Below are 18,814 nucleotides of genomic sequence, written 5' to 3' on the forward strand. Positions count from 1 at the left end.
ATATTAAGTGATTCTTCCCAGGATGGTCATTGTGTGATATTTTAATTTTGATTTTTTTTTGTGAACGAAACAGCATCTTCATCAGATTTATTGCTTAGTGAATGGCATAGCCATGGCACGTGTCAGACCTGTAAAATATTAAAATAATGGGTAGGGGATTGTTGTTAATCAGAATTTATTATGCTACATAAAAGAATATTTACAGTCCCACCAGGGGACTATTAATTTGTTTGGGGATAAACAATTAATCTCCCTGGGAGTGGGAGCAGAAAATCTGACATGGTTTTATGTCTTTTCCCAGCACGGCAGAGGCAGGATAGCTCGCACAGCCCTGGGGCTGCTGGGCTCCCTGGGGTGGGTGTCTCCCCTGGCAGGGACGCAGGTCTGCGGTGCCTGGGGAGAGGCAGCCCACCAGGCAGCGAGGTCCTGATCCTCCCTGGCTGGTTTTGCACTGGGAGCTGCGCTCTCTGCTGTGATCAATGGGCTTTTTCCTGCCCCTGTCTGAGCTGGGCTCTCACAGACGGCCTTGATGTATCCCCTTTGTTTCCCCTCGCTGTCTATTTTTGGGTTTCAGCCTTTACATCCTGTTTCCTGCGTCCTCTCCTTTCCGCTCAAGATGCAACAGGAACAAACAGGGAAGAGAGAGGGAGGTGCCGCGCAGCTGAAAAGAGAGTTTTAGCTGCCACTGTTTGGTACCTTTGCTCCATGGACTTCTTCAAACTTGAGGCTCATTATTTTTCTTCAGAAGCGGCTGTTTGATCTGCAGGTGCAATTCCAGTACAGGGCAGGAGCACTTGAGATAATTCCCAGCCAAGGCCCTGGAAAGGTTACACAAAACTCAAATTTCTGTTTTACAAGACCTTATCCAGTGTTTTGGCAGGTAATGCCAACTCACTAGGAAAAGAAACTCACACCTTGTGTTTAAGCAGCTCTGGCCAGGGTAGCAGGATAATGGAGGAGCCAGACTAAAACTGCCGACTTGCAACAGGGTCTCTTGAAATCTCCCCTGGAATGCCCCGTGCCTTTCCCTATTGCCACCTATTTTAGGGCCATTCCTTGTGCGCCGCAACAAAACCACTCGGCTGCATTACCCCTTTTGGCTCCAGAGCTGCCCCGCAGTCGTTCGGTGGCTCAGCATTCCTGGCCCACATGTCAGAAAACAAACCTCACCATTTACCTACGCCTCTTGCCCACATGAATTTTAACACATTTATCCAAAATGAGACCTTAGTTCCCTTTGCAAGGCCTGGTTGGATTTGGTTGGGTTTTGGCCACCACTCTGCGCATCAGGGTGCTGACGGCTCCGGGACCCCACAGTTTTGCTGCTGCCTGTATGAACCCTGATGGCAGGACCCAAACCAGACCCAGCTCTTCTTTCAGTGCAATGCTCACCTGTACCCATCCTGTTTGGGCCTTTTTTTGTGTCCTGAAAAACATTTTTGCAGCTTTTTGCGAGGATTAGCAGCCTGAGCAGCTCATAGGTCATTTCCAGCAGTAGCTGTGCATTTTTAGGGAATTTGCACTACCATAATTAAGAAGAACCTAGATCATTAAAAATAATATGCTTTGCACAAGAGAGGAACAAGCATGCTTCACAAGACCCCCTTCTGCTGAAAAATTCATTGCTCTAAATAATTAATGGTTCTTGCAAAGGAGGATGGTATTGCGGGGTGGAAGGTGAAATTCAGATGCCGAGCAGAGTAATCCTTCTCTTTTTTTTTATAAGACTGTATTTCCTTGCCACGCTGGTGCCCTGGGCGTGGTAGGGAGCGGGGCTGTGGCCGCTCTCCCCACAGGGCCCACGTCGTGTGGATGCCTGCACAATGGTGTTGCACATCCCACCTCAAACCCCGTGGGTCCCTTCCGTGGTATGGACAGGGCAAGGGGCTGGTCCCCACCTCATCTCTTTTGCCCTGAAGAAGCACTTGTCTCTTTGGGTCTCCGTGGCTTGGAAGGCACCAGAGAGGAGCAGATACCCCTGCTGCCACAGTCCCTGCCAAAACAGCCTCTCTGTTTCTCTCGGTAGCCGTTTGTACTGCTGTGCCTTTTACAATGCATATCAGGAATGAATTTATTGCCAGGACAGCGTTTGCATTGCTTGTGCGGTGTATAAATAGGCTGTAAATAAGAAGACACTGATTTCTAATCACTGCACAGCACCACGGGAAGTGCTCACACCAGGGTGTTGGGGCAGTGCCCGTGCTGCCCTGGCCCGTCCCTTGCCAGCACTCACGTGTCCCTTTTTGGAGTGGTGGCAGCTCCCCAGCAGGACCCTGCAGGCAGTGGCTCTGCCACCACGGCACCAGCCAGTCCAGCTGCCAAAAAGCAGCTCAGCAGTAAATAACTCAGGTAGATGTAGGGCAGTGCCAGACCTATGGGGCAGCACCGCTAGTGCTGGAGGGTCGGGAGGGTTTTTTAGCTGCTTGGACCCCTCATAACCATCACAGGGTAAACCCAGTTCCTCTTCCCCCACACCAGCCAGCCTGTGGCTCCTGCAGTATAACTTGTATTTAGCAGATTATTTACTCCTGATTTGTAACCTCCTTGGTGAGGGGGGCCAAGTGGAAACACATATTGGGTTTGTTCCTTTAGTAACCAGGGTTGCCCAAAAGCTGAAATACAGGGGGAAAAGTAAAAAAGGAAAATTGTGCATTTCTAACCAGAACATCTCAGCAGGGTGAGAGGGCTGGACAGGGGCAGGTAGAGGTGGGACCTGAGCTCCTTACAGCAACTCCCACATGGATTATTAGGAAAACGGGAACAAGATCTGCCTTACAGCTGCACTGCTTTAGGGAGCCAAGAGGCAGAGGTTACTGCACGGTGACTCACCAAAGCCAGGAGCGTTTCGCAGAATTTGCTGTGAGATGCTGTGAAATGACAGGACTTGACGTGGCTGCTGCAATGCTGGGACTGAGGTGCCCTCACGCTGTTTGAAGGCTGCCACGAGCTGGGTGCTGGAGGAGGAGGCACCCATCATGGGTCCCCTCACCGCTCCTGGTCACACCGTGCCCCTGGCTGGGCTGGCATATGGGAACCACCTTACTGCCAGTGCCATCCTGTTGGCAGGGGTGGAAGTGTCACCTGCAGTGGGGACAGAAACAGCAACAGTGCAGCAATCAGGTGCCCATACCAAAGGGCAATCTGGTTTTGCCATGAATTAGTGCTTTTCCCAGTTTTAGATGCAGATGCAGTTTGCCTCTTACTGCCAGAATTCTAAGAAGCAAAACTGCTTTCACTCTGGCCAGGTGATGACAAGGGGACAGGGGCTGCTGTGCTGGCCTCCTCTTTCACTGCCCCTGGGGAAAACGCTGCCCACAGGGCACTCCTATACCCTCTGACACCCCAAAGCACCGTCCCACCATGAGCTGGGTTTGGATAACAGCCTCAAATGACCCAGTTTTGTTGCAAAAGAAGAGAAATCAAAGACAGGACACTGTGGGGAGAAGCCAGTGGGGCTGCTGGAGGTGAGCTGGGCTAGGAGCAGCCTGCTGTGTCGGCAGAGGCTGGCTGCAATGGAACCTTTGCAGCAGCGAGTTCCCTACTGTGCAGCATCATTGGCAAAACACCTTCTAATTGCCAGGCTTGCAGGGCGGGCGCCATCATGAGATACGTTTCAGCTCGGAAGCACTGACACGCGTTGCAGGCACCTAATGGCACTTGTATTAGTGACGTAGCCCTTCGTGCATGTAATACCTTTGCTATTATCACCACAGCCCGAATACTAATAACCCCTGGGACCAGGTGATGGGTGAACCATGGCCTCAAAACTTAACGGTGAATTTAAGCAACAGAAGGTGGAAGGGAAAGGGTGAGAGACGCTGTCCGTGACGGCTCCTCGCTTCTCACTTCAAGAGGGGGAATTCATGGGGAGGTGTCACAGGGAAGGTGGTGGGGGAATCACCTCGCTGACATCCCTGCGTGTCCTTTCAGACGAGCGCCGTGCTGTGTGCGGGCGGCTGTGTCCTGCTGGCCCTCAGCTCGCTGCTGGCCATCGTTGCTGTCCTGCTGCCCAGCGGAGCCTGCGAAAGAAGAGTCTGCACCCTGGCTGGCTACATGCAGACAGCAGCAGGCAAGTGACGGGGACTTTACTCTTTGGGGTGGAAAGATGGGCTTCCCCAGGGTGCTACCTGGCCGTTCACAGCATGGACCGGATCTCAGCAGCAAGAGGAGCTTGCAAACCCTAACTGCTGGGAGAAGAGAGGAGCCCTTTGCTTTAGTAATTGCCTCCTGCATCTATCATTTTAAAATCTATTGAAAATCCCTTCGGCCCAAATACGCGTGTCTGTGGCGGAGAGCTTGGGCTGCAGCTCTTGCTTGCTGCCCTCTGCTCAGGCTCTTGTACAGGGCAGGGGGCTGTGGTGAGTAACAGAGACCAGGCTGCTGCCGCATCTCCTGGGGTCTAGTAGATGCCTCCTGTGAAGTCTGCAGTCCCATTTGGGCCATCTTTGGAGTTAAGCCTCTGGAGGGATTTCCCTCACTGAGCCTTACACTCAAGACAGGTTGTTGCCCACTCTGTCCCACATCTCCTCCTGGCCTCCCTGGGCACCCTGCTTGATGCTGTATTTGCTTATATTTGAATTGTAATTGCTTATACTTCTGCCTTTGAGAAGCTCTAACGCAGAGGGGAGGAGGCAGGCAGCTGGGGAAGGTCCGTCCCTGTCCTGTGCTCCCTGTGGAGGGACAAACCCCACCCAAGGTCTGTCTCCACTGCAGGGAGCTGCATCTCCAGGAGCTGAAGCGTTGGACCAAACAACCCCAGTTCCTGACCAATGTCTCTGTGGCTGTGCTGGACACAAGCCATGACAGAAGATTAAACTGCCCATCCGTGTCTGTGCCCGAGAATAAACTGCTTTCCTTGGAGAAATCCTTAGGGCCAGCCAGACTTCGTTATCTGCCCAGCAGCATTCAAGCGGCTTTTGGGGGAAATCCTGTTACATGCTCTCCTCACCAGGGCTCATCCCACGGGAGCCGATTTGGGAACAGATGGAAGGACCTGGCCTGTTAGCCACAGCTGCTCCAGCTCAGCTGGGCACAGACAGCTGCTTGTGACTGACACATCCCTTGGAGGCCATGATTTGGGCATTCCCATCACCCCTCTGTGTCAGATGGTGGCCAACAGGTCCCCTGGGTGCAGGACAGAGGTTGTAAGAACCCCTTGCCAACCTGCCTCAGCCCCCACCTGGGGATGGCATGGGTCACTGGGAAGTGGCTCAGAGTGGCCTTGCAGGTGGTCCCTGTGCAGGAGATAAGTGGGATGGCAAGGGGTGACCCTGCATTACCTTTGCCCAGGAGGGTGGCACATCCCTGCTGCATCTGGCTCTGCAACGAGAGACAAGCAGGTACAAAGAAAGGGATTAGGAAGAGTCCCTTGAAAGGAAACAGACCATCGCAGAGAAATACAAATGAGGTGCTGAGGGGTTCTGGTAATATTGAACAGGCTGTAAATAAACTGTAGGCTCTAAGCGTTATTGACAAATGAGAATTTACTGGGTACGTTCGAGCAAGCTAATGGGTTGCTTTAAACCCTGGCAGTGCCTTGCTAAGCATTTTGTATTGCTCTTTTTAATTTTGGTTTGCTGTGGATTAATTCCCATTCAAAGCCAGGCAGCCCTGAGTCAACAGAATTAAATGGTTTAATGTATTTGGATTCAGAAATGCTGCCCCTCCCAATTCCTCTCCCTGTTCCCCCCTCCTCTCCAGGAGGAAGCTCTTCATTAGAAATCAGCTGCAGTCAGGTGACAGCAAGAGAAACTCCTTCCCCCAAAATCACATTCTCTCACAGATGAAAGGAGGGATTTTAGGGTAGATGAATTTATATGGGAGAGAAGGAAAGCAGAGCAAGCCTGTAAGGTTTGGTAGAGCAGCTTTCTGATGGCAGGGGGGCAGCTCTGCCAGGGGAACCTCTGTAAAACCACCATGAGATGCTGGCAGAGCAGCAAGAGGGAGGAGGGGACCCTGTTTCTCCCAAATCCTGGGCTTCCCTGAAGCACAGCAGGTCCCACAGGCACCTTCCCTTTGCCTGTCTTGACATTTTCCCTCTGAAACCAGAGTTCTGTTCCCACTTTCCCATCCCACAAAAACAACTCCCGGTATTTTGCAGAGCGCCAAAGGCGTGAGTAAATAAGCGTAATACTATAAAACACTGAATCAAGCAATCTAATTTCCCAATAAAGGGCCAGGTGTGTTCAGCCAGGAGCATGAAACATGCCATAAAGTGCAGGAACAGAGGCACAGGCAGAGCCAGAATCAGTCCCCGCAGGCTCTTGTGCTGTATCAGACAGATGCTCTGAGCGACACTCATGTAAACCCAGGCACAGAGGCCAAGTTGAACCAAACAAGACCCAGTCCTGAGCACAGCCCCACAGCAAGGGGCAGTCAGGCTCCAGCTACGTCTTTAACACTTTTCTGCTATTTTTTTAGAGATCCAGGCTGTGTCTTTTCCAGCCCCAGAAGGAAGGAAGATAGAAACCTCACACAGATAGAGCAGAGCATTAATTGCAGATGCAGACATGCCATCAGGGTTCAGAGCTGGGCTAATTGCCACCATACGTTGAACACATGACTCCCAATGCCTGGCATCCACCCCTTAGAAAATAAAAAACCAAACCATATCCACACAAATGGCAAGAGAATGATCCTTAATGAAAGGGTAAATGAGCAGCAGAGCATCAAGGAAAAGAGGAAGGATAAAAGACAAAACATTTGCTTAGCTCTTGCACCCTACAACCAAATTCAAAGCTGCCCCAGAGAGATTAGAGATGGGGCTCATTCCCTAAGCATGGTGCCAGCTCACTAAAATTAAATTTCTGCTATGATACCTCCTCCCAAACCTGCATAGCAGCACCTCCAGAGAGGCCGGGGCAGTCAAGCTGGCCCCATTTATGTGTGGGTCAGCAAGGCGGCCCCAACACCCAGCTGCAGCCCATTGCTGCTGATGGAGAGGGGCCCTTGGGCCAAACCCAGAGACAGGGGTGCACAGCTGAAATCCTGGCACAGTTGTTCTGCAGCAGAAGTCAATCTTTGCTGGAATTTAAAAAATAGGAGTTAATTCCAGGGAGAAATGTGTCCTCCCACATAGGGCAGTGAGGGAAGGGCAGGGGATGTTCTCCAGGGCTGGCTGTGCCTGTACAACCTCTCTGGTGGCTTCCAGGAGCTGTGCCAGGAGGCTGGGGTTTGTAGCTGGACATTACAGTCTATCTCTGCAAAGCTCTCAGACCAGTCTTCAAGTGATTGCCAGTGGTGAAGCTGCTGGAAGGAGCGCGGGGCCATCACAGTGTCTCAGGCACCGGCTTCACCCGCAGGTACCCACTGGTGATGCCCTGGGGAGCCCTGAGGCCCTACTCAGAGCTGCTGCAGCCCACACAGTCCCCAGCAGTGCCACCACATTAGCAGAGTGTCCTGAAGGCCAGGGGTGCTGAGAGCCAAAGCAGCCTCTGCTGGGTTTCCAGCATGGACCGTGTCTGTTCCCTGGCCCGGAAGCATCTACGCTCCGGTGGGAATGGCCTTTCCGGGGGAGTGAGGCTTGCTACCGGTGGAAACTGAGATTTGAGTCAAGGCTGAGTAAAGCCCATCAAACAGCAAATCCAGGCAGCTTTCTGTTTTTGGGGCTTGTGGGACTAAGGGAAGGATTATGGGTCTGCTGTTGGATTAAAGCTGCTGGAGACTGCGTCCTGGCACCAAAGCGGATTGCATCTGCTGCTTAGGAAAAGCAACAAGTCTTCCTAGGCAGGCAGTGGGGACTAGCAGGCTCTGTCCACAGCTCCTTTTGCTACCCTGAAAACCTCAATAAAAACCAGTATTGTGTTGCTTTTTGGAAGTTTTGCACCATGCACTTCTCAGGCAAGGGGTTCTTGCTTTGCTGGTGAGTGGTGGACGATCCATTGGTGGTCAGCAACTGGATGTACCCCCAGCCGCCCCACAGCTGCTGATCCTTTCCTTGGTCTCCCAGACGTGCCTGCAAAGCGGCTTGACAGAGGCGGCAGAGCTTTGCACCTGAGCGAGGGCACAGGCACAGTCAAGCGTGAGGGAAGCTTTCGGAGGAGTTCTGCTTTCACCCCACGCTGCTCTCTGTCTAATCCTACCACCATCAACTCACTGCTCAAGACAAATCCAGTGCTGAAGGCAAATGATCTTGACCTGCCTGTGCCTTTCTAAGGTTCTTTTGGTTTCAAAGAGCAGTTTCCCAGCATTGCTACGACAGAATCAGAACAGTCACAAGACTCCAGCAAGACAGGCAGAACCTCCCAGTTACACAATTCCCGTACTTAGCCACACTTTAATTCCAAGTTTCATGGTAGTCTCAAGAGTTTCTTCCTGCACAATTTGATTGCATTCTGCAGCCAAGATCCATCTTGCTGGCAGAAGCATGGTAGCATTACAAAGATGGCCTCAGCTTCTGGTTAGTTAAGCTACACGGCAAAATGCAGGAGACTTTGTGCTTTTTGAAGTAGCCTGAGATCACTTAAGACACTGATTATCAGATATCAGTGTGGATCTTAAATGCATCGCATCCCAAGGACTGAAAAGCAACCCAGATTAAATACGACTGTGCCATTCCCAAGGGAGTGCTGCGGGACGAGTGGGATGCAGGCACGTGCTGGGGGACAGCACGGACATAGCAGGTTCCTGGCCAGGAGGCTGGCCCAGTGCCTGTGTCACAGTGTTATTTAGGAAGGCAGCGTGTGGTGACTGGCCCCATTGTGTCTCCCATCCCACCCTGCATCTCAGCCTACCTTTGGGATCGATGGTGCCCTGTTTTTCCCAGCTTGTGCAGGCTCTGAATGGCAAACAGCACCATCATCCACATCCATATTGATTCCTCAGACTAGTATTGATTAGCCTGGTGACATACAGGTAATGTGTAATTAGGAACTTAGATAAAAATAGCACAAGAGGATGTACAACCAAGCTGCCTGGGTACGCTGATCTTTGCTAGCATCTCCATAGTGGCAGCAAATAGAGGGGTCATGGCTGCCTGGTAATTGCTGACCTGCTATTAAAAACACTGTGAAAATCTCCCCTTCCCTGCTGTCATCACTACCATGCAAGGTGGTTTCAGAACGCAGCCTGATGGGGTCTCTGATGACCGGGCACCAGTGGTGCTGTTGCTATGACTCAGCAGAGAGAAGCCCTGCTTGCCTCCCTGAGTTTTGCTCTGTAGCTTGGGTGCTGCATTTTTAGGGCCAAAAGATCCTGTGAGCTGACAGAGCTTCAGTTACGCCAAGGGCGCATGGCCAGCCTGCAACCCTCAGCAGCTGCCGGTGAGGTCTCAGATCCCTCCCGTCCTGCCCCTCACCAAGAAATCACAATTGAAATAATTGCCTGGGAAAGGCACCCTGCCAAATACCACCGTCCAATGTCCTAAAGGACTTGTGGCACCAGCAGCTGTTTGGGATGCTGGAGAGCAATGTCCAAGGATGTTGCAGGGGCCACTGGACAGTGGAGACATGCCCACTGCTTGTGGGGTGCAGGCAGTGTCACGGCCCTGCAGCACCTCTTTGAGGAGACAAATGGAGCAGACATCTGCCCAAGGCAGGGGACAGTTTGGAGTTGGGTGGCCAACGCTGCGACTGACACTAAAGATGTTCAGGAATGGCCGAGGAGACAAAGGTCTGAGCTGGCCCCAGACTGTGCAGCCTTTCCCACCCCCTCCCATACAGTCTGGGCTGGGGGCTGACCCGCAGCTGATTTCCTGATGGGCGTTTTCATGGCTGCGGCACCAAACAGCCCCATCCTGTTGACGCCGAGGGTTGTTTGTCAGAAGACAGCCCTGGGATTTGGAAGAGGAACTTGGCAGCAGAGGCAGGGGGGGAGCAGCACCCTGTTGTCCAGGCATTGATTTGATTTAAAGTCACCCAAAGCTTCCCTCATCCCTGTTTTAAAAATAGCATCTTAGCTTTTATTGCAGAGCTCATGTGGTCCCTCTTCTTGTGGGGCTTGAAAAATGTGCTCAGGCCTAATACAGTGATAGTGCTTGCTGTGTTCAATCACCAGAGCAGCATTAAAAAAAGTTGCCATAAAGCTGTTTCCACCCATTCACACGAGGTCCCCAAAACAGCAAGACTGGGCTAAGCAAGAGGAGAAGTGCCAAAAATAAAGCAAAGTCCAGCCTTGATGCAAGGTGCTTGGCATGAAAGTAAAAACCAGCAGCATAAAACCTGAACCCAGAGATGGGTCCAGCTCCTGAGTCACAAAGGCAGCTCTTCTGTTTTACCCTTGTCTTTTTCTGGGAAGAGCAGCGCTTCCATCACAGCTGGGAGCAATTGCATGTTCCTTGCCACTGCTGAGGTCCTTTCCCCTCCACATTTCACATCTCGTCCTTGCAACAGAGACAGTGACCAACACTGCTGCAAGCCCCAGTTCCTTCCCCAGTGCAAGGCTTTTCCCCCCTGCTTTCTTTAATTACATTAGCGAAGTCGAAAAACTGCCTTTGGCACATTATTATTCGGTCAGTGAGCTCTCACTAATTCCTGACACAACTAATAACTAACTGATGGTAGGAGCTCACTGCCGAGGAGCTGGAGAGGGGGCTCTGTCGCAGCTCACCCTGAGAAGTGGTTTTCTCCAGCACCAGTATCACTTATGCCTGACTTAACGCATACTTTAATTTTTTTTCCACTTCCACTGAAGCAAATCCTCTAATTTGCTGCTTTTTTTTTTTTGTCAATCTTCTTCATAACTCACTTCAGTAAAAGCCATCACCATCCTAGGCCCTGGGCTGGTGTGTCCTGGAGGAGGGACTGCTCTGAATCCTGTGGAGATGCTGGGCACCAGCACCAAAGCCCAGATGATGTTATTCTACCAGTCTCTGCATGTTTAAGAATCTGATGAATTCCCACTTAATTGACTTTTTTTCTGTCTACTTTCCATCTGGGAGGTGTCACCTGGGAGGATGTTGCAGGGGAGCAAAATGAACTTGCCAGATCCTCAGATCAACGGGCATGAAAGAGAAACCACAAACATCGACTCAACTTCAGCCTTTCATGGAGGAAATTTTTACTTCTGCTGAAAGAGTAATTTCTCCGTGCTCACTTTGGTGCATACATTCATGTGACAGATCATCTTTGTTCAAGAACCATTCTGTGATTTTACTTTCAAAACCTAAAATCTTCAGCAGAGAGCCAGACCATTAAACTTCACAGTAAAAGGGAGAGGGGCTGGCTGCTTTCCTAACGGCCAGGCTCCCTGCCACAGGTTAAGTGTAGATTAGCCTTCCCCAGGGCGTAAGCTCATTTCATACAAGGTGCAGAGCTGCTGAAGGAGAAGGGGCCAGATCCTGGCTGTGCCGTACAGCAGCTGAGCCCTGCTTCACCCTCGGTGAGAGAAGCTAGGGATTCATTTCCATCCAACATTTGGACACTTTTCTTTCTTCTGCTTAGTTCTCAAACTACAGTTTGATTTTCTCCAGGTATGGCTTTGCCATTTGGCACAAACCTGCTGACTTGGTGGCTTTGCCCTCCCTTCAGGCTGGGGACACAGCGGTAGCAGCCTGCCTGGGCTAATGCCGGGAGCTGCGTATTTCTCAGTGGTCTCATTTAGAGAATAAACCAGCCATGTCCTTTCATTGGTTTCTTGGAGAGGGGCAATACATTTCCAGTGGCATCAGTGACAGAAGCAATATCCCTTCATTGCAGTCATTGGAAAAAAAAGCAGTTTTATACTGCAAGAAAGAACTAGTTCACTTGTACAAAACATATTTTCTATTCCCTTAAACCTGGGGAAATCCTTGTCATATTAATATGTGGCTCAATTGCTTCTCTTTCAACAGTTCTCTAAGGGATTTGAGTTTAGACCAGTTATTGCACTTGGATGCAGTAACAGTCCATAAAAAGTATATTTTGTAAATAATAAGAGTGCTTTGCAATAGAAGGGAACAACAAATAACAAGTGCCGCTGGGGCTCCAAAGCTGCTGCCTCTGAGTAAACATCAGCCAGCCCCAAGGACTCCAGCACCATGCCAGCACCATGTGTTTCAGATGGGAAACCCATGCTCCAGTTTTAGAGGGAATTTGCTTCCCTTTGCCTGTGACTTTCCGTTCAGTTTGCAGGCAGTTGTGCCTTATTCTACAACACAGGACGTTTACTCTCATTCTAACATTTTCAAGGTACCAGTATGAGCTCAAGGGTGTTACTGGAGAGCTCTTTGAGCCATACCTTTCCAAGCAGGCTCGCTTGCTCACATGAGTTTTTTGGGAGATACAGCTTTGATAGTGGTTCACCTTTCATGGAGCTTCATTGTACTTGTTGGTTGCTTCAGGAGAGAACCACTGCATGAGAGGGTCCTCCTTCCCTTGCAAGGTCAGGCTCCTGTTAGCACAGCTGGGACATAATAAACCAGATCCTGCAAAGCTTCAGAGCATCTATCATTTAATAGCTGTCATTAGTGGCATGCCCACAATACTGGGAAGAAGCATGTCTCCTTATCTCCTTGCTATATGATTATGTGCTTCAGCTGATGTTTCTCTTCATAAACGGCTCGTCTTTTCCCTTTTTTCCCCCTGGCTTGGCTCATGTTTGCATCTGCTGTCACTGGGAAGATGGAGACAGACCCTTGCAAACCCCCTCCAGGACCACCTGAATATCCTCCCTTGCTGTGGGGAATGGAGCTCCTAGCTGAATTTCATGCATCCCAAAGCAATTGTGTAGAGGTCACATCATCTTTATTGACTCATCCATCTGGACTGAGTGTATAATGTAACACAGAAAAAAACCCCTCCCCTTCCTCTCTGATACTAACAGGGAGCTTGGAACTGTCACGGGCAGTTTGCAGTTCGGTTTGCTCAAGAGAAGGATACACGCACGTCAGGGAGCTTTGGCCAGCCCCAGTGTCCAGCCCTCTCTGTCAGTGTTGGAAGTTTTTGGCCTGTTATGATGGCTGAACCAATATTAGCAGCACGGAAGACAGTCTCTGGCTGTTTGCTGGGTTGGATTCTGGCTGTAATTTAGCAGGCATCTGAACATGGGGGCAAGGACCCGTCAGGACACGGAGCAGGGCAGCATACAGCACTGAGAGCAGCACCTACACCGGTCTGCCAGCACCAACTTACTGCCCTGAAACCTGAAGGTTTATTTCAGTTTAGGGTGCAGCAGTGAGCCCACAAATGTCTCAAAATCTGTTTTCTGGAGATTAGATGAATCTCACGCTATCTGTAGATCCACCTGAGAAGTGATTGTGGGGCCTTGCTGCTGTTGTACAGCGGGAATGTGTTGGCCTAGCCTTGGTGAGCAAGGTGAAAAATCTGAGCTGCAGCTGCTCACTGTCCTTTGTGTCGCAAATTGCCCAGGCAGTTAAAAACGGCTGCTTTCGTGCATCAGCCAGTCCTGCTTTAAGAGAAGGCATACACAGAGAGAGGATTTCCCTGAGAAAGAAGCTGCAAAGGTGTGACAAAATGAGTCTTCCCAACACCCCCAGCCCCAGCTGACTGGCAGAGTCCCAGCTGCCTGGGTCAGACCCTTTGGAGGGATGCAGGTCCTGGTCTAGATGAACGTTTGGCTTCAGCATCCTGAACAACTGTCAGGTGCTGCTGTGTGATCTGGGCTGCTGGGTGAGCTGAGGAGCCGGCCGTGAAAGTGGACGTGTGAGCAGTGGCTCCGGGCCAGATCCCACTTCCTTTTTGCAAAGTCTGATAATGAAGGTAGTCTGGCGGAGGTCTCCATCCTTGTGTGGGCACGTAGCACAGCTCCCAAGTGAGCGCTTGTTCGGAAATGTTTTGCTCTGCCTTCCTGTCTTAATCTATGCTGAGTCGTATTTCTTTGCTGGTATGGAACAGATCTGCTAGGAGGAGAAATTTACCCCGCGCTGAGTATAAACACAGATGGAAACATGGTGAAGCCCTTTTCAAAGTTGCGGGAATGAATCTGTTTAAAAGACTGAACATCTGGGGCAGTGAAAGAGCAGGTGGAGAACTAACCCAAGAAAGGCCAGTGGTGCTAAGCGATGGCTGTGTGGGGAGAGGGCACAAACTGTAGGGTAGTGGAAGTGTCTAAAGTGGGGAAATTACCCCAAAGAGCAGCAGAAGACTCCAGCAAAGTTACTTTTTTTTTTTTTTTTTTTTTTTTTTTTTGAGTCCTTTGAGTTGCATCCCAGGCACTTCAGACGGAGCAAGTTGGTAGGCTTTTCCCCTGAACTAATCTCATCTGACCTTTCTAAGGCAGCACGCGAGGGAGGCAGTTGTGTGTCTCCTGCAGGATTTTACTCCCTGGTCAGGCAGCAATCGCTGTGCTGCAGGAGCTGCTCTGTGCATTGCCCTGGAAGGGCAGGTCTGGCATGTTCATGCCACTGGGAATCAGCTTCATGCTGATGGTTTGGTCAGCTCTTCTGGTCCAAGTCAGAGCATTTTTTATGCTCCATAATAAAAACAATTCTGGACAAAAGCCCTAGTCCTGCAGGGCTTTATTCACGTGCCTAACCAAAAAGTTAAAATCACGGATAAGCCTTGGGTGGCTGAGGAAACGTTAAATCGTTCTCCAGTCCCAGCTGTAACCTTGGCAGAAGTATGGCTCTGGCTGCTAAAGCCTATAAAATGAACAGCCCCTGTTGCTCCTGATAGGGGTATAAAAATATAATTACTTGAAGAGTGACTTATGATTTAGTGAAACAAGGATCTTCTCCTTTTTGATTGAATTATGCAGCAGTATTCCTAGAAGACTGGAAGCAGATGGCGAGCTCTGGCCAGGCGTTTAATGGCCTGAGTTACTGCATGGAAGGGATGGAGCTGAGCAAGGCTGCAACATGCCTCTCCTGCCTTTCTGCTTGCCTTGGGCCACCATCATGGTGTATTCCCCGGGAAAGGAGAGGCTGGAGGATGGGGCAGGATGGTTTGCAGGAATGGACGGAGATGTGGAAGGTGTCCAGTAGCAGAGGGCTTCTTTTGCAGCAGCAGAGTGCAATGCAGGTGGCAGCAAAGCACAGCAAAATTTTTTTTCTGCAAACCCAGTGCTGCTTTGGTCCCAGGTAGGCACGTTGTGAAAGCAATTCCAGTGTGTGTTGTGTCAGGACACTGTGGACCTGGGAGGTGGCAAATTGCCCCCCTGCCGTGCAGGAGAGCTCCCCATCCCTCCGGGCCCAGGAGAAGGATGGACAAAGACAGACAGTCCCCTGGGCTGGGGTGGAACAAATGCCGCTGTATAATTTCTGCCTCACTGCTCCTCCTGCTCCCATATATCTTGAGCATGTCAATAAAATCAAGCAGACTACTAGCAGCATGTTGTGTTATCGGCCATGGATGTGTGTGCTGTGCATCGGGCAGCCATGCAGCCTGCATTTTATGAAGTGAGTTGCTCATATGACTGCTGGGGTTGCAGCAATTATCACATCCCCTTACAGCTGGGTGATACTATGGCTTTTATGAGCTACCCTAAATCAAAGGCCCTTTCTTTTTAAAGATAAATTAACAATTCTCTCCCTTTCTTTTTTTTTTTTAATGGCATAACAGCCAGCTGACTACTAGGTGAGACACAAATCTTGTTGTTGAGTTGTGCCTACTGCATTGTCATTTTGATTATTTTTATCCAATAAGCAAATATTCTTTTGGAGCTCTGAAGTCCTTATAAGAAAGACTCATTTTCTGCTACTGTGATCTCTTTGTCGCGGGTGGGTGATATATGAAAAGGAATTGCAAATAGCTGTTTACAGCAAGCAAAGTCACGGAACAGCCCACTTTAATTTCTGCTATCTGTCGGAGACTGGTTTTGGTGATGGTCAAAATTAATTAAGCAGGAAGGAAGAGAGCAGGGAGGCAGTGTGCATCCAGTTCTGACATTGAAATATTAATGGTGAGCTAATCAAGAAAGAGTATCTATGAATATCTAATCAGCTTACAGTTTGCATTTTTACTGATGCAGTGAACTTCTGTGCAACAGCCCTTTACAGGAGGTGTTGGGAGTAGAGGTGGGCTGCCTGCTGCCTGATCACTCTATCTAGGAATAAACAACGAGCTTGTGCCTGTGTCGGGGACTGAGGCACATTTGCCTTTTGCACCTCACAGCCTTGCTGCTACTGGATGCTTCTGTATCCCTCCCACTGTCACCTACAGCAGCCAGGTCACAGGGTCCAGCCCATGGCATCCCCAGTGCCACGTCCCTTCCTCCCCAATGCTAGAGGGCACTTGGAGGGTTCAGTCCCTTCAGGAATGAGCTGCAGCATCTGTCCGCTTCCAGGCTTTGGGCAAGAGCTCAAAACAGTGGAGCCTCGAACACAGGACTTCACCCTCTCGCTCCATGCCCGGTGCAGGGCACCCCACGGGAGGCAGCAGGCTGCATTCCTGCCTCTCCTGCCGGTGCGTGACTGGTGTTTCCAAGTCAAGTTTCCAAGCCATTTTGGGGGAAACTAAAGGTGATGGTTGTGCTCAGGGCCAGGGTGCACTGCAGACCCCCCATGCCCAGCATCTGCTCCAGGCACAGTGGCTGCAGAGAGGGCTCAGCTGCTTTTGGCAACCCGCCACACAAGCAGGGGAAAATAGGAGGAAAGAATCCCATGGCAAAGCTGAGCTGATTCCAATCAAAGTCACAAAAGTAAATGTCACCTTTGGGTGCCAGAAGGAGTCAAGCAGCATTTCTTCCTTCAACATCAGCATAATGAGGGCTGTGGCTTTGTAGATTTGTATTGCTGTGTTTCTGCAAACAGTTCCCTCCTCTAACCTCTTGGAAATTGGATTTTGTGGGGCTGAGCAGTTTGTGTGCAGCAGATAGCAGCCAGACTGATAAGCAGAAACCTGTTTACACGCTCACTCATATCTAATACCACAATTGGGCAGGGGACTGCCTGAATTATTTTTTTAACTTTTTTTTTCCCCCTCAACACTATCAAATGTAATCCTTGTGGCTAAAATGTCTTGCTGCTGCTTAACAGGGAGAAATCTGAACTGGGCAGTTTTAATGGGTAACAAATGTAAAAATAACTTTATGTGAAGCAAAAGGATAAAGGTAATACATAAGTTTTAAATTATAACAAGGAAGAATTGAGTAAGTTTTGAAGAACTGAGTAAGAATTGAATAATCAGTAAGGAACAGCTTACCTGCATTCTCCTGTGTGAGGTGGTATTTCTCATCCTGCCACGTTAGTAGGAACTGGACACAACCCCAAATGCAGAAAGGAGAGAGCCCTGGCATTTTGCTCTGACAGCAACAGGGACTTTCTGGGAAAGGAAAATGGAAAGCAGGTGGTATCAGTTAAGAACAGCAGGAAGGTACCAGGGATGACCAGGGAGGTGGTAGAGCACAGTGGCTGCATCTGCACCCTGTGGTCTGCAGGAGCGAGAAACCCCCTTGCTGTGCGTGCCTGGGTGCCACGATGCCCAGTTCCAGTTCCTGGGGGCTGGTGGCAGAGTGAGCAGCAGGAATTTCTCCAAGAGGAGCACTCTGAAACGTGCTTCTCTGTTACTCCAGTATAACCCAAATCTGTCAGCCTTTAGGGCTTGCTGTGAAGGTCATCTGTGAGCAAGGCTAATTATTTCAAGCAAAGCAGCAGGCTAATGCCACTAACCTGCTCCCGGGAACTGAGCTCTGCCCTATGCCTTGACTGTGTAGCCGCACACAAGCTGCACGGAATTACAGATGTACAGGGGTGTATGTTAAGCCCACAGATATAAACAGATCCTACTGGCATGTACCTTGAGCACAGAGTGAAACACACATTTTTCATAGCTGATTCATTCAGTTGTCATGAAGATGCTGTTCAAGCCAAAAGGTAGTATCTCTTCTTTCCACCGTTTAATTTTCTTTAATCTGCTCTTGACATTTATTGAAAGAAGTGTTTTACACAAATCAAAGCCCAAGATTTCAAAACATCACATGAAAAAAAAAAAAAACCTTTAAGGTCAGTCCAAGGGGGGATATGGTAGCAAACATGAGATGAAAGACTCCAGTTGCTAGAAGGAAGGTCTGTGCAAAACGAGAGGTCACGCTGATCTGTGGTCTGAGGGCACTTCATTTGCACCTCTGACAGTAGCTGCAAGCGGTGGGCTTTGTACATTGTGACACCTTCAGCAATTTAAGCAAGGCTGTCCTTAATATGAACAGGTTTAAAAGTAAAAGATGCCTTGATAACATGACTCTTCAGGAGCCTCTTCATGTGGGCAGAGTTTCCCATGGCTCTGCCCGATGTTGGCCCAACTTGCTTCGCCTGGGGCAGAGCTGAGCCATCCTTTGCATTCGCTCTCTGTCAGTGAGCGTTGCTGCTTCTCACACAACTAAGTGAGCCAAAGCACTTGACAAACTGAATGAGCTGCTGAAAGTGAATCCAGTGGAGGGGCCAATCCTGCAAGATGCCTCCTGATGCGTTAAGCATCCTGAATGCCAAAATTGAAGAAAGAGAAATGTAAAAGATCCTCAGGAAACTTCTGCATTTAGTTCATTTTACATGGGTAGAGGTAAACAAGCTGACACAGGTTAATTTATAGCTCAGTTGTATGCTGATTGCAAAGTACACATTTCCAGCAAGGAATTATTAGTAAATCACTTTCCCATTGGTTCTCTTGGCATATAAAAAATTTCTCCCTTTCTGACATTTAAAAAAAAAAAAAATCGCAATAAGTTATACACTCCATGACTTTACAGCATTTTAATATTTAAAAGAAGGCTAGAATCTATAACCTCAACCTTTAACAAATGTACAGTAACGTGATAACAAATTTGCCTCGAACAGCTGCTATCTTGGTACCAACTGGCATGAAGAGGAGGGAGGTAATTGGCTTGTTTTCAGATAATTACCATAATTGTAGTGACACCATTTGGATCACATCTAACTGCGTTCCTGCTGCAAGTTGGATAATTTAATAATTGGCAGAATTTAGACTGACAGCAAAGGTAAAGTCAG

The 18,814-nt window shown here is 49.5% G+C and overlaps 1 protein-coding gene across 1 annotated transcript in view; it reads left to right on the top strand.

Moving 5' to 3' along the window:
- Positions 1 to 18,814, top strand: part of LHFPL7 (LHFPL tetraspan subfamily member 7) — a 65,275-nt gene that overhangs the window by 7,516 nt on the left and 38,945 nt on the right. Inside the window, exon 2 of the mRNA XM_086763147.1 lies at positions 3,931 to 4,069. Coding sequence (XP_086619273.1) covers positions 3,931 to 4,069 — 139 coding nt within the window. The remainder of the gene's footprint in view (positions 1 to 3,930; positions 4,070 to 18,814) is intronic.

The sequence above is a fragment of the Chlamydotis macqueenii genome, chromosome 19 (assembly GCF_036417535.1).
Source record: "Chlamydotis macqueenii isolate bChlMac1 chromosome 19, bChlMac1.mat, whole genome shotgun sequence".
NCBI lineage: Eukaryota > Metazoa > Chordata > Aves > Otidiformes > Otididae > Chlamydotis > Chlamydotis macqueenii.